The following is a 16,870-nucleotide window of genomic DNA, read 5'->3' on the forward strand; positions in this document are numbered from 1 at the left end:
ATGAGATATTTCGTCATCAGATAAAAATAGAATAAGCATGCAACCGTAACTGATAATAAAATGTAAACATGGTTAAGGTTTCGTTGTTGTTTTTTTTTCACCAAAGGTTATTTCGGCATATAATTACTTTCTGAATCATGATACTATTATATTTAGTGACTTAAATATTTTACTTACTATAAATATGCTATCTTTTATTAAAGTATAATATTTATTTGCACAATGGGAAAACTAAGAGTTTTTGAAATCGTCTTTGACAATGGTAAATCTGTTTATAATCCATCTGAACTTGTTAATGGCAAATGTATTGTGGATTTACGTGGTGACATGAAAATGAAAACTCTCAGAATTCTAATGAGAGGTGTAGCAAAAGTCCACTGGACAGAATCAAGAAGCACAGGCAATCGACTTGGTGCGTACACTGAACATTATAACGCAGAAATCGAATATTTCGTGAAGAGACAAGTGCTCTTTGGCTCTGGTAAAAGAAATTTTTCGTATTAGACCTATGTAATGACAGTTAATCTCTGATTCAAAGTAGTGAACAATTTGGTGTAACGTCTATTTACGTCTTATGTTATTAATATTAAAAAATATTTTACCGTTCTCTAACAAAAATTTCGAAATAACAAACAAAAACTAGAAGTTTTTTGACAAAAATTAGAAATAAAATTCATTACATTTTTGGGAGATATTACCATATCGGTACCTGCTCATACTAACTACAATCTCCAAAACACCAATTGGTTTAATAACTTGTTAAAATTTAAAGAAGAAATTATGTTATAGTTAGCAAAAGGGTGGCCACAATTTATTCCCTTTCATTTACTCCACAGGTTTATTTCCGTATCATCATCTATCGAGCCAATTGCAATGGTGCCAAATAGATTTTGAACTTGAAATTTTTTAAGAAAATATCTTGTAGAGGTGTACCCGCTGTTGGCTACAAGTTATACCCTTCGGGTTAGTCATTTTCAACCCCTTCTGTGATGTGTTTTTTTTTTAGTTTCTTGGAAGCCACTTTTCGTGAGTTACCAAGACTTAGTGGTTCCTACTGCCTCAGATCATGGCCATTTTCCCTGGTCTTCTTTTGAGGGAACGTTCTGATTTGAGAATCTTTTTTATTCTTTCTTATATGTATTTATTCTCATTGGTGTGCGTGTTCCTGCCAAGTGAAACTGCCTGGTTCTGGTGTTAGAGAAAAAAATTTTATAATGATGTCTATAAGTTTACCCTACTCAATGATCCATTGCTATTAATCCACTGTTCAGTATTTACGAAGATTTCATGCCCATTTCTGCTCAAGCAATGACAGTGTCGCCTTCCCTCTTGAAGCTAAATCTTAATAGTAATCTATTAAAACATTTAATTTATGTTGGGAAAGTGGAAATATCTAGAACATGGACTGCTAGCATTATCCCCATTTCAAAATCATGGCAACATTGTCGCAGAACGTTATAGAGCTCTTGCAAAAATATTTTTCTTTTGAAAAGTGAAAAAAAAATTTCATTTATTTTCTACAGAAATTTACACGTAATATTAGAATCATGCATTTATATAATAACTTTTTGACACGCTCAATTTACACTGTAGTATCATAAATTGGTGTATTTTCGGCAGTTATTGATATTGATTTTCACCTGAATTATATTTCAAACAACATGGAAAATTTGAATCGGGCATTTGAGTATTTGCTTTTAAGGAGGCTGTAATTCTATCGAATTTTTGGCACTTATTGCTGTTGATTTCACCATAGTTTTTAAATCCGATATTTTTTATTACAACAACTAATCTCAAAACGAAACGCACATTTGAAGAGTCCCATTAGCGTGATTTCGTTGTTGATCTTTTTTCGGCAATTATTGTTTGGGATTTCATGATTTTCTTTATTGCGATGATTATTGGCAAAATGCAAGGAAGGAAATAATTTTTCCGAGAAAATCACCTATTACTTTAGAATCAAAAATTATTACATATTTATTTTAAAAAAGTTATGTTTTTTTTTGTAAACACAGTGCTTTTGTTATTTTTAACTAGTAGCATACATGGTTGTTATTATTAAGAGCATCATGCAGAAAGATATTAGTACTAGAGAGTTTTGTGGTCGATAGCTCAAAAAGATTCTGGAATGGAACTAAACTGTAGGTTTAGTGATTTAAAGTTACTCCATAATTTACATATTTGTAATTGTAAAATAACCATAAGTGTATATAATTTTACACATAATAGTGCTGAGAGTTATGTTTGTCTATATACTTTTGTCAGTGTCGAATCATCAAAAGTACTTTTTAGATATATCTTCTGCAATATTTTTCTATTTCAGAATTTACAGAGTGAATGTGCAACTTTATCTTCATAAAAATCAGATGTGTCTGCAAGCTTAATGCTGTCAGACAGAGATTATTGTAAAAATTCAGCTTAAGAGTGCACTATGCCATGTGAGAAATCCTTTACACCGAATTATCTTTTACCTCCATAAATAATTTAATAAAGTAAATTCAGTCATATTTGGAGTAAACCATAAAGTTTAAAATTCTAAAAAAAAGATTAAAAATATCGAAATGCAAACAAATTATAATAGGATTTCGTTGTGCTGTTAAGTTCCCCTCCAATAATTTTTTTTCATTTTGATATTTTGAAAATATTTTTTCAAAATTTAGTACTTTATAGCTTACTCTAGATATGTCTGAAATCACTGTTCTCTGAACTTTAAATATTAATACTTCAATCAGTGTTTTCACTACAACGCGAGAATCTCGCATGTTTTTTTCTTTTCTCGCATTAAAAAATGATTACCGCGAAAAATTTGCGCATTCTATAAATCAATTTCAAAATTCGCGAATTTCTCACATTTTGGAAAAAGCTTCGAATTACGCCAATTAGAATAAAATCCATTTCACTTTTCTTCCTGGATCTTTCATTATTTTCAACATTTGCCCCGTTATCTAGCTTCCCTATTTACCAGTATTGTTCAGAACTTTTTCGAACAACAGAACACAACCCTTCCGAACCACGGAACCCCTTTCAGAACACATTTCTCTGCAACCACGTGTTTACTGCAGGTAAGGTTTTTTCATGTAAGACGTTCAAATTTTTTATGCACTAATGTAAGATGGACAAATACCTAGTAAAGGCAAAATCTTCTATGATGATGCAGCAAGAATATTCAATGCTTTAAAAAATAGAAGACGTTAAAAATGTATTATAATGAAAGAAATTTTTTTTTTCAAGTCTATTTGTATTTTTTCAGTTTTTAGAAATCTTACTTAACTTTCTGAAATCTCACCCTGTTTTTGAGAAAGGGTGAGAAATTCTCACCCATTTTTTTTCTATGATGAAAACACTGCTTCAATGGAGGTAAAAACAGAATTTGCCATGAAAAGATTTATTGAGGTAAAGTCTTAATGAAACATACATGTTTAGTAAAATTTGCAAAAATAGGTTCCTTAAAATTATACATTAAAGACTTTGTTATTAATTTTATGCAATAATGCTTATAATATGGAATATATCCTTAGATATGGAGATTTATGCCTGAAATCAAATAGCTAATTTTTCTTTTCTTTTTTTTTACTTTTTGTTCTTAGTAGTTTTAATTAGTCTTAATTCAGGCTATTAATTTTTAAGAGACAAGTTTGAGAGTTATTGAAAAGAACTCTTTGTTTTCTTTTCAAAAAATTAAAAGAAGCCTTAGATATTAAAAAAATAATAATCTACATCAGTTTTAATAATCTATAGCGCCCGCTGCCGTGCTCGAGAGTTTCTGCTACGTATGCATAGGGAATATTCTTTGTCAATATCGTAAGTTAATTCGATAAATTTGTGATACGCTTCTTTCCTTACTTAAATGCTTATAACTTGTGCAGTACTACTTATATAAAAGTGTTTTTTAGCGTATCACAAATTTACATCGTAGTAGACAATTATTAATATTGTTTCATCAAGGGTAAGTTAGATCCTAACAACCTATTAAACATCTGACCAGTATACAATCAAGGTTGGCTATAAAGTATTAAAAAAATAAAAACACTTTTGTAATCTGTCTATCTTGTGTGTTGATTGCTAAACTAATTCTGCTCTGTTAAAATATTCTAAGTTCATATCAGTTTTATGTCATTTTTATATATTGATTATAATAAATTTCTATGTTTCTATTATCTCTAGAAACTGGAGATGGGCGTGAAGTTCTAACTGAAGGTCGACATGAATTTCATTTCTCCTTTCAGCTTCCATCTGGGTACGAATAAGTTTTCTTTTTCTGAATGTTTTTATGTATTAGAATATTTCCATGTCTTGAGACAGGTAATTATAGCATATAGTTTGTAATGAACATAAAGGGTACATACTTATTCGTTTCAAGGACCCTTAAACTTTGTATCCAATGCAGGGTCAAATATTGCTATAACCTAATATTATAATTTTTTAATTTATTTTGTGAAATACAAACAAATCTAGTGAAAAATTAACTAAAGTTTAAGTTTATATATACGCTATAGTTTATATAATTAACTGGCATGAGATTTGTCCAACTTCTGGCAACATTTCAACTTTCTAAACATTCGAGGAATTTTTAATATTTCTGCATTATTTTGTTGTTTTGCTTTATTATTATTTTGCTCTCTATAATCATGATTTTTATATAAAACTTAACAGTTTGTTGGACTGTCGTAATTGTGTAGTAATTTTAGTGCTTTCTTTTTGTGCAAAATAGTTTCACACGCTTTTTTTTTTTTCTTGATTTGAGTTGATAGATATTCTCAGGCTTTTTATTCTTTATCCACTTTCATGTCTGTATTAATGGTATTTATTATGCTAGTGTTAAATTATTACTTATGCTTATAATTTAATAGGTTTATTGTTTCATTTCATTAATTAAGTGTATTATAATACAATTAAAGTTCTTTGTAATGCAAACCTTGATAGATGAGTCTTTGCATTCCGTAGGATTTTGTGTTGTAGAGTACATTTCACACATCACTAAACCTACCAACTATAAACATGGCAATGCAAATATATTATAAAGATCACTGTTTATGAGGAATTGTGATTTATAGAATTGTGTTATCTGGATCTTCTACTTTATGACTTGGGCCATAAAGTAGTCAGGGATTAGGGAACAGATTAGGGAATAAATATCTATTTGCCAAGTCTAAATAAAATTCAACTATTTAAAAATTTTATTCATCGCAGTAAGAGGTAAAATATCAGTTTTTTTTTTGTTTAGAAATTTTCTCATTTCATTACTTTAGACTTGCAAATTAAATGTACATTTATGTACTTATTACATTAGACTTGCAAAATAAAATCTTAATTACATGAAATTTCAGAGGGATTTCTACATCCTTTGAAGGAAAATATGGCAGTATACGATACTGGCTGAAAGCAGAGATGGAAAAGCCTTGGACTTTTAACCACAAAGCCAAGAAAGCTTTTACTGTTATTTGTCCAATTGATATTAATCGAAATGAATATTTGGTAAGTTTTTTTTAGCTGATTCTGCATCAAATAATTAAATAAATGTCTAATTTTGTAAAAAAAAAAATATTTATTATTTATTTTGAAAAAAAAAAGAAAATATTTTTAAGTCTCTGAGAACGAGATAGAACGATCTATAAAAATGAGAGCTCCATAATTTTTTTTATTTACTGCTTAATTAGATAAATAGTTATCAATATTTAATTTTAAATTTACATTTTCTTATAGAACTCTTTTTCTTGTGTCTATTTGCTTGATAAATTTGTTGAAATTAATAGCTAAAGAAGAAAAGTTATGAGTTTTATTGAGATGCATGAAATTAATTTAAATGAAAAAAGTTAGTTTACTTTAATTTCAGTGCAGTTTTCTGATATTCTTAAATAAACATAGTCTTATATTTAACAGGTCCCAGTTGAAAACAACATGGAAAAAGTTTTGTGTTGTTGGTGTTGCACTTCAGGGCCAATTTCATTATATGCAAGAACAGATCGAAAAGGCTATTGTCCTGGTATTGTTGTTGTTTAAACTAGCTATACCTATTTTACATATTGGCCATTTTATTTTTACTATATGTACTCATTGCATTTTCTTTTCTTAGATATTACTTTTTGGTTGTAGTTTTCTTCTCTTTTTTTTATTGCTTTCTCCATGGCAATGCTCCTTGATCTTTTTTTTTTTTTTTTTTTTCTATGAGGATCCTTTAATCTTTTAACTAATCTCATTCATGTCTCCTTGCAAAACAATTTTATTGGGCATTGCTCTTCAGCTTACCATCAAATTTAATATGCACGTTGGATGTCATTGTCAATTTCCACCACATAAACTTGCAGTTACTGTTGTTGTGCCTGATTCCTGAAATGGTCTATCTAAATTATAACAAGTCCATAACTTTTAAAAAGTATAAGAAGAGGTTATGTTTTGAAAACGCTGCTAGTACTAGCTGAATTCAATTATCAAGCAATGCCTAAGGGATTTGTGATAGGTTTTAGAAGATAGATTCTGAGTAAAGACTTCTAAAATATAAGCCAATTGAGAAAACAGCCCTACACTTAGTGCATGGCTTAAAATCCTTTTCTCCCTGTTTTTGTTACCTCCAAAAATATGGTATTAAAACTTTTATTGCACTGACTTGTTTCATAAATTTGTTTTGAATGTAGACTAACTATTATGAATTGATCATTACCTTTTTTGGTACATACTTTTGTATAAAATAATTATTATTATCTCTGTAAAAATAATTTGATTTTATCATGTCTTGAAGTTTTCTTAATCTTATAAGTCTTAATTCTAGTATGCATTACACACTGAATTTGGCGATGTTTGAGAGGACTGACAGCCGAAATAACTTCAAGAATGTTAATGTAAATAAAGACTAACTTTCAATAAGGCGAATCAAAGTGTCCATGGAAAAAATTATATATTTTAAAACATAATAAATATGAAAAAGAAAAAAAAAACAGACACATTATACTCTGATAAACAGAGTAACAAATAGACAACAAAAAGTAGGAATACACCGTAACCATCTGCAACTGAAGCTTATGTACTCTAGTACTACAGATGAAAAAAGACGTCATGAGCTATGCATGATCACCCATTAGAAGTTGGCGACATTTTTCAAAATCATGCCAAGCGTGTAGCATACACTAGGATTTTACCTTTGCTAATAATTTTTTAAATTGATCTGTTTTGCTTTTTTATTTTAAGAATGAAATAATAACCTGTGCAAGCATTAAAAAATGTTATTGCTTTCCAGGTGAATCCATTGCCATAACTGCAGATTTTGAAAATCTTTCCAGTCGAACTATCATACCACATGCTACTCTTCACCAAACTCAGACTTTTTTGGCTGGTGGAAAGTCAAGAACTAGGCACAGCAAATATACCATAGTTACTGGTCTTGCTGTTCAGCCTGGTAGGACTACAAGTTGGGATGCTCAGCTATTAAAAATTCCTGCTGTTACTCCTTCAATTATCAACTGTTGCTTAATAAGGGTAGATTATGCTGTCAGAGTAAGAATACGTTATGAATATATTTTTTACTTTGATACATATACAGTGGAACCACAATTTTGCATTTTCTGTCCTACTAGCATTAAAAACGTGTGAAACAAGATAACGTAAAATCCCAGTGAAAAAAATTAAGTGTATTTTTCGAAAATTTACATTTACAGCATGCAATCCCGTAAACATGTAATGTATAATATTGAAAACATGTACTGTGTAACCTCGGAAACAAGTAGTGTGTAACCTCGGAAACAAGTAGTGTGTAATCTCTTAAACGTGTAATGTGTAATCTTTACATGTTTTTGGATTGAGATTTTTTATACTTTCAAACTCTAAATCAGTTGTGGGTATATCCTTCAATATTTTTCTCATCTTCATTGTTTTCATCACTGTTATAGGGAGCAGGTATTAAATGAGATATTAAAAGAATTGTAAAGTAATAGAATGTGTGTCGCAGTTGATATATGTGTTATCAACTTCGGAAGATCTTTAAACATGCAATTTTATTCTATTAAGGGCCATTGTTCCTATTGCATTCCAAGAAGCAATTAAGTAATCGCATGAAGCCTTATTATGCCCATTTATAATGCATTTGAGTTGACACTGTCCAACAATGTAGAAATCAAATTCAGGACTGCCAAAACATTTATTTTTGCTTTAGAAGCATCTTGTAAGTCATCGGAATAAAGAAAAAAATTATTGCCTAACTAAATGAGTACCTAACCATTTATTTAATGTAACATTCTTTAAATAATTGAATAATTGCAAAATTCAAAGGTTGAAGTTTGTATGAAAATATTCCACTTGCAAATTTAACAATTAAAGCTTCCCTATTTCCTTTCCCCTCTCGCAGACAAAAGGACAATAAGATAGAATAAAAAGAATGTGGAAAAACCTTCAAAAAGCTTATAAACAACTCAAATTTTTTTTAGTCAAGAAAGGAAGGTTTTGCTTAAGAAAAAATTATTTTGATTTGTTAAAAAACTGTATAAAACAGGATTTTCTTAATTAGACTAGCATAAAATCCGGGAATATTTAACATTATCCTTATTGGCAATTTTCAAAGCCCAGCAGAAAATGACATAGGAAGCTAGATAATGTACAAAACGAACAACGTAAAACTGGCTTCCACTGTATATGTTATATACTGAGATACATATGTACTAAAATATATACTTTTTTCGAATCCTAGAGATGGCTGCACCCGACTCTCACTAACCACAGTGCTGACATAAAACCTTCTTAATGGTTGACAATCCTGAGTTAGAATTTCCTTACCGTCTGGCTAACTTAGGAGATTTTTGTGGTTTTCTCTGTGTTATGCAAATGCGAGTCAGTTTCATTAAAAAGTCCTCCACCAAGGCAAAATTTCCCTAAAACCTTAATCTAGAATTTATTTTGTCTTGGATTGAGCTCAAAATTATAAGGCTACGTAGTCACAAACTTACAATTGGATCAGCTATTCAACGACGGTTATAAAATTAAATACCAAACCTGACCAAGTCACATAGTAGAAAAATGGCAATGAAATTATAAAACTTCTAGATATAAATTTTTAACATTATTACATATTTGACTTGATCATTTTTGACGTTGTACCTTCAAATTTCTTTAATTAGTAATAGACGTGCTATGTTTCGTTGCACTGATAATGAACTTCCAAAATTATTCAGTCATTCTGATATTGTCCATTTGAAATAATGGATAAGAAAAACAATAAATGCAGGTCAAATTAAGATGTTACACTTCTGTATGTGTATTTAAATCTTATGAAAAAACATGCCTTAAAACTAATTTTACTTTTTTAAATTATTCAAATATTAAATTTAAATTTACTAAATATTAAAGAAGAAAAAAATTTCATATTTTTTTATCATGATATGAATTATAAATTTTTTGCATTTTTAATCTCATTTATGTGTTGTTATTATTGTTTTTGTTTGTTTGTTCTTAAATTATTTCTTATCATTTCCAAAAATTATGGCTTGAAAATTATGCTTTCGATGCTTTCATATCAAATCTATAATTCATTGATTTTCAATAACTTTTTCAACAGTTACTAAACTTTTTTTTTAATATTCATTTTTTTTAATACTGATTGTTATGTTTCAAATTCAAATATTTATTCATTTAACAGCGGTTAGTGACAAAGTTTTTTCACTGTTTTCAGATTTACATGCTCTTGTTCTTTTGTTACTAATTAAGTGTGATGCTTGAAATATCTTAAATAATGTACCTAATCTTAAATGCACCTAATCTTAAACAAGTCTTTTACTTATAAGTTTTAAAAAAATACTAGTAACTGAAATTTGTAATGTCTTATATAAAATTATTTAACTTTTGTTTCAGATATCCCTTCAAATACCCGGTGCTTATAATTTAAGTATGGACTTGCCAGTTCTCATTGGAACCGTACCATTACGCCCTATCAACTACCGTCAAGTACCTCCATTATTAGATAATATCGGAGAACCTGGTGGTAACTTGTACTATCAGCCTGCTCCACCATACAGTGAAATTGACTTGTCAATGATTCCAAGTGAACGTATGTTTTTTTTCTTTCTGTTGATCTATTTCATGTCAATTCAGGCAGATGGTGACTTTTTTTTTCTTTGGAACAGCGTGCATAGCGTTATTAAAAAGTGTTTAAAGGTGCTTATTTTTTATTTTCGTTTTTTTAAAGCCCTTAAAGGTGCTTTTTTTATTGGGTGTTTTTAAAAAGTGTCTAATTTTCCTTTTTCAGGATTATTTTTTCTTTACCATATCGATTTTTCGCCACATATTATGCAAAAGTGTGATTTTCACATTGTTCTATTCAGCGTTTTCACAATTCATTCAAACACGATGCATTTCGGCATACCGTTGTTCCGTAGCATATGAAAGCGCCAATCATTTTGCGTGTTTGATGAAAAACTTACGGGTCCGCACTTGCCTATACTGAGCTGGATTCAGTGGGGCTTATTCTTGCACTGTTATGTGCAACTCTGCTGCATTTTGCAAGAGATTCTTATTCATTTCTGAAATCAAACTGAAAAATATCTTTTAATGATGGCTAATGTAATCAAGAAAGGAATCCTTTGTCAAAAACTAGTTATTTTATCATGATCATGTAAAGTCTTTAAAAATTATTTTGTATTTTGTTATGTATATAGTGCTTAAAAAAATTTTAATGCTTAAAAATTACTTAAAAGGTGCTTATTTTTAAGATTTGGCTATGCACCCTGTTGGAAAAAATTTAAGGTTGTTTCTGCAACTAAAGGCAAGAATTATTCTAGAAGGGTTTTGTGAATAATTAAACCATTTTTATGATTTAGCAGTTTAGACTTTATCCATTTTATTCACAGAAAATTGGCTAATGTGTCAATGCTATTTATCAATATCTTTTAAGAAATTAAAGAAAAAAAACTGTATCCTTAATTACTTACATTATTAATTAGGAAAAAAAAAATTTTGGTATAATTTTTTTTTTGATGAATTTCCCAATTTGTTTTTATCTATATTTTTTTATAAGTGAATGAGTTTAATAAAATGTGTGCAATTGATAGTGTTTCTTTTACATTTTAAATGCATATATTTTTTTTGTTTAGTTTATAGTGCTGCATCCTAAAAAAAACTCTTTTGGGATATTAAAAAGTAGTAATAGCCTGAAATTTATTTGAAGAATGCTAAGTTGGTTACCTGACATGGTCTGCTTGAATTGAAAAATAATAGCTATCCACGCCTTTGTAACATTTACACATAAATATTGTTGTAATAATTAGATTTAAAACTTCAACGAAAGTAGCTTTATAAAGCTTTTATTATTTTTTTAGGTAGATTTTAAATTCACTCAAAATATAATTAAGTACAAAAAATATTTTTAGAATATCTAATGTAAATTTGTTTGCCATAATTAAATCTGAGCTATTTTAATTGCAGCTATTTCATTTATAATAATGTTTGAATTTGTAATAATGTTAACATTTTAAGCTATTGAATATTCTGCTTCATTCTTTCAACTATAGATTAATAATTCAACACTTAAGCTGTCAGTCGTTATGTGATGAGAAATAAATGTTGCATATTTTTACTATTTAATGTACTAAGTTTACTTAAAAATCATAATTTTTTTCTTTTGCAAGTAAGATTAGTGAGGACAATGAACTTGCAAAAAGATGTATTTTAGTAAATTTGTATTTCGTTAACAGCACCACCTACCTATGCAGAGTGTATCGAAGGTTCTGTGGACATTGCAGATGATGATGACGACAATATTGTTGGGGACACACGTTTTACACCCATGTATGCGTATGTTCACAGTTTTCATCATCAACCTCCTCCTGCATACTCAGAGGTTTGAGTTCTTTTTATTTCACATTCTATATTAAATTGCCACTTTACAAATCTTGACGGAAATACTATTTTCAATATTTAATATACAGAGATATTTTTATGTAGTTTGTATATCAATGTGTAGTGCATTCTTCAGATCAGGGTTGCCATGGGTAAGGGAGAACAGGGAATACCTGGAATTGTCAGGGAATTTTATTTTTACTCCAAAAATCAGGGAAGGTTGCAATTTTTTGACAAAAACCTGAAACATACTTGGAAAATAAGCAATTTTTTGACATTCTTATAACATACTTGAAAAATAACCAGTCTTAAAATTATCAGTCAGTTACTAAGATTCGAGTTAAATAATGCTTGCATCTATTACAATTATTTTTTATAAAAATTTCACATTTTAGTCAAACTAAAATGTTCCCATCCTTATTTAATATTTTTTTTACACAGAAAATCTAATATTTCACAAAACAAATAAAAGTATCAAAGTTTTCTGATGAAAATGTGGTCTCAATTTTCATTGAAGTTTACCTGGAAAAGTCAGGGAATTTTTCTTCGCAAATCGAGTGGGAACCCTGTCAGATAATTTTAATTTAAAAAAAATTTGATTTTGCAGTTAGATTTATTTCTAAATTTCATAGTTGCTTAATTTTTATATTAAATTCTGTACTTTACAATTCTTCCTTTGATTATATCAATCCACTTGTTTATTTGAAAATTAGTTCTCTTACCATTTATTTTAAGTGATTAAATTTGAGTGATATATATCTTTCAAACTCATTCTGACATGCTTTACAATGGAAATAAGTACTTCTTCAGAGATTTTATTAGTAAGAGCTTGATGAAAAGAAAATTGCTTTTTTTAAAGCTTCACTTTTTTTTTAAACTTTTTTTTAAACTAATCAGTAAAATTTAATTCAAAATGTGTAAATTTACAAATTTTGATAAAATTCAGTAAAAAAATTAACCAAGGAATAGTAAAACAATATTGAATTCCATCAGAAAGAAATTTTTTTACCATTTTACTTTCCTCCTCTCATGAAAAATACATATATTAACTCTTTTTATTATTAAGTAAGTATTAGTTATTAAATTAAAATTGATGTTTTGGGTGAAATTATTATGTAGCAGTCATTAAAAGAGTGTATTTAAAAATTAATCATTTCTTGTACAATATAAAAAATTGTTGGAGAAACGAATTTTTGGTGATGTTTACCCCACTTATAAAATTTATCGAATGGAAAGACTTGGTATAAATTCAATTGCTAATTGCATGGTAGAATGTCATTTTGGTTTTAAAATAATAAAAAAATCATGCGTGAAATGTAAGAAAATAACATATGTTATTTTGTTCTCGTTTAAAGTAATAACTAGTTTGAAAGAATAAAACTTATAGCTTAACTCTTAATTTATGAGTAGTTGTTTATAAAACCTATTAAAAAGCCTCACCGAATGTTTAATTAGTTGTTATAGCTACAAATAAGGAAGTAAATATTCATTATTTAATTTGAAGTTGAGTTTTGCATCCTGAAATTTTTAGAGTAAATTATTTTGTGTAATGTTGTGATTATTCTTTATACTGATTTATTTATTTGTTTATTTAGTTATTTTTAAGAGGCTAACTTAAAATATTATAACTTGTGGTAGTTATTAATTTAAATTACAAATAAATTTAAAAAAATTATAAATTTTTTTTTTTTTTTTTTTGATAATTTGCTTTTTATTAACAAATTTAGATTCAGAAGGTCAAATTAGTTTGTGGTAATTGCAATAAAAAAAATGTAGCTATAACAGTTATATCAGATGAGAGATCAGAAATTTATCATCTACAATTTTATTTTTATTTATTTTATCAGCATTTCATTATCTAATTATTTATTGTTCAACTCAGCCAAATTTAGCATCACAACCTTATTGAACTATTTTATTCAAATGTAGGTTAATGATAAAAAGATTTTGTTTTATTATTTATTTAATAATTGTTACAAGAAGTTTTGTATGATTACATCTGCAACTTTTTACATCTAGTTAAACTACTTCTTTGACTATTAGTGTTAATCTTTGACTATTAGTGTGATGTGCCTAAAAATAACCACAGTGTGGTCACCAATAATGTGTCACAGCATGACCACCGTAATGTGCTTAAAAATAACCACATGTTATGAGGAGCATACTCTGTTGCTCTCATACTCTGCCACAAAAAGACTGCAAAGTTTCATGATCTGGAGGTCCACAATAACTTTACTTAAATTAGTAAATTAGACAGAACATCTCCCAACAGAAATCAGCATTGAAGTATGAGTAATAGTTTTATTTAAGCCCTTTCTAATTTGTATTAAATCAACAAAGTCTATCAAAAATATACTGTTAAGAATATCTCAAAATTTGAAATAAATGCAAATTCTAACTTACGACATTAACTGGCTCTGTGTTCATTAGCTTCAATTCCTGGTGTCAAACTGCGCAATGATCCAAACACGTGTAATCAAAGAAACCCCAAAAGTAAATACATGAAAAAATTTGGTTAGAAATGTCCATTGATAGGCACATTCGAAGTCGTTGAATGCCGAATCATTATAGTTGTTTAACCTTCTTTAGAATATGGAACACCAAAAAAAAAAATTCATATGCTTCTATTTTTCTTTAAATATGTTGTTTAAAGCTTCACAAATCATTTGCTATTCGGGAATCACTTTTGTATTTGGAGATTAAGGCTTACTGATTGTTGTAATTTAGAAACATTTAATTGGAATTTGTATTAATTCCGCATAAATGTTATTATTTCGCTTATTTTCTTAATTTTTCTATCAAATTTTGGAATTCAAAAAATATATTAATAATTATCACTATTTAACATCAAAACAACTTTTAATTAATAATAAATTAATAAAAATTAATTATAATATATTTAATAATTAATTAATATTTTTTTTTGCTTTTATTTTAGGTTGACCCGCACAGTGAACAGCCGTTTTCTAATGTCGGAATTAGGTGAAAGCAACTTTTTCCATTTATTTTATTCTCAAGCCAAATGACCAAGTCATAATTCACTTCTTTAAATAAAAGTGAATTGATTTACATTTTTAAAGTTAAATTGCACAACCAAGTTGGCTGCTAGCTCTACGCCCTGTTTGGATCATGCATTTGAAACACAGTGTAGTTGTATACGTGTAATGGCATTGTTTTGATGTAAATCTCAACTGAACAGCGATCGCTTTAATAACAGAATATTTAACATCGGAAAATGAACAAGTTGTATTTTTTTTTAATTCTTTTAGTCTGTTTTACATTCTTTGAATAACGCATAGTGTGTTCTTTGATTTTATTGCTTGTGCTATTTATTATTATTTTTTTAATTAGATCTGTATTATTGTTTCTAGTTTGAAATAATTTTTTTCTTTTTTTTTTTTTTTTCTTTTTATTTAATTTCAAACAAGGTGTGATAGTATTATGTTAGAATTTCTTTTTATATATTTTGAGGTAGATTCTTGCCATATTTAATTTTAATCATTGTTATTTTATTTAAAACAAGAAGAAAAAAATTGGTTCTGGCAGATCTTACAAGCTATATTTTAAAAAAATAAACATCGAAAAAAAAGTATGCATTAAAGAAAAGACATTACCTACAGCTTTCTAAAAATGTCCAAATGCCTAAAAATGTCCGTTCTAAAAATGTAAAATGTCTATCAAGCAAGACTATCATTTTTTATACAAAATTTTTTTACATTTGAATGTTCCATCTCCACGTAAAACAATATGGTAAATTTAATTAAATTTTGATGTAATAATATTTACAGATCTTTAAAAATATTAAATATATGTTTTAAGTGATTTTGACATAATAAGCTTTTTCCTATTTATTACAACGGAAGAACTCAAATATCCAGTCGATTTTGCAACATAAAATAAATTTCTTACTATTTTATTGTGTTAGCATATAAAAATTTTAGAATAGGATATTTTTATTGTCCATAAAATACTAAAATTTTATTATACTGATAACTGCGAATTTAAGTTTCCAATATTTTCTGAATGCAATATTTTCCATTTATAATTGCTATAAAATATTTTTATAATATTTTTGAATTCATAACTCTGGTATGTAATTCAGTGAAGCTTCAGATAAGAGGACACTCTTGGGACCGAAAAAAGCCTGTTTATGGGGTGAGTACTCTAATAATGAAAGCTAATACCATAAATAGTTTTTAGAAAAATTGCAATAATATAGAAATAATTAAATAATCTATAATAACTATGTTCATTGATATTTACCCACTTGAAAAGAAAGATGTGATAGAAGTTTGTTTTAAGTGACTGCAACTTATCATATATTCATGATAAACTTTTAAATCATTTCGCCAATTGCATTTTTCTGATTAGGTAAGCATCACTTTTTCAGTTAGCATCAATTAGGTGTCAGCTTCTTTATTATCACTCTAGTCTCCATTATTTGCAACTATTTCAACAGTTTTGTCAATATTTAAATCAATCTTTTGACTTTCAATATTCTCATCAAGATATACAAAATTATCTCCTTTGATAACACTTTCTCAAGTTAAGTGTATCAAATTTATTTATTTGGAAATCGTGTAATATCTCCTTGAATGTAAACCTCCTATGATGCAAGTAAGAAAAGAATAGGGGAAAAACTTATCTGTAATGCAACAAGACGTATGGAGTTGTTTTATTCACTAGCTATCATTTGTCAATTGTCTAATAAAATGTTGATTTATATGTCACCTCAAGGACTACATTTTTGCTTTGTTTTTTAACCCAACTGCATTAAGTATGGGTGTTTAAAAAAAAAATTTTTAAATAAATAAATTTTCAGTGGGGAAGGAAAATTGGGAATCTATAGTGTGTCATTTCAACATGTGTGGTCTCATAACCTGTGTTGTGTTGATGAAAAAATCAATGCTGTCCGAAAGATTTCACTGGAACTTTATCACTTTCTCTCTTTTCTTTGTGAGGGGAAAGGAAGATAATTAATTCTTTAGTAGTAAAATGGCTAAACAATATTTTTTTAGTTATGGTTAAAGCAAAAACGTTTACTTACTTTAAAAAA

The 16,870-nt window shown here is 28.0% G+C and overlaps 1 protein-coding gene across 2 annotated transcripts; it reads left to right on the forward strand.

The window, feature by feature from the left end:
* The first annotated feature begins 51 nt into the window (after positions 1-51).
* On the forward strand, positions 52-16,870 carry LOC107449191 (arrestin domain-containing protein 3). 2 transcript variants are annotated; one of them, XM_016064658.4, is made up of 8 exons: positions 52-481; positions 4,165-4,237; positions 5,328-5,475; positions 5,881-5,983; positions 7,232-7,488; positions 9,832-10,027; positions 11,670-11,815; positions 14,753-16,870. In XM_016064658.4, the coding sequence occupies exons 1-8, from the start codon at positions 223-225 to the stop codon at positions 14,798-14,800; spliced, it is 1,230 nt and encodes a 409-aa protein (XP_015920144.1). In that variant the 5' UTR covers positions 52-222; the 3' UTR covers positions 14,801-16,870. The 2 variants fall into 2 exon arrangements, with proteins under 2 accessions (XP_015920144.1, XP_042908571.1); XM_043052637.3 differs by having other exon boundaries at positions 78-262; positions 14,753-16,613.

This window comes from Parasteatoda tepidariorum, chromosome 4 (genome assembly GCF_982258835.1).
Source record: "Parasteatoda tepidariorum strain Cologne lab strain chromosome 4, Ptep-v5.0, whole genome shotgun sequence".
Lineage (NCBI taxonomy): Eukaryota > Metazoa > Arthropoda > Arachnida > Araneae > Theridiidae > Parasteatoda > Parasteatoda tepidariorum.

Bases quoted from the DNA above. Each gene is read 5' to 3' on its own strand.
- LOC107449191 (XM_016064658.4), top strand. From the start codon at position 223: ATGGGAAAACTAAGAGTTTTTGAAATCGTCTTTGACAATGGTAAATCT. The intron at 4,238-5,327 runs GTACGAATAAGT...ATGAAATTTCAG, and splicing joins TCCTTTCAGCTTCCATCTGG to AGGGATTTCTACATCCTTTG. The intron at 10,028-11,669 runs GTATGTTTTTTT...TTTCGTTAACAG, and splicing joins GTCAATGATTCCAAGTGAAC to CACCACCTACCTATGCAGAG.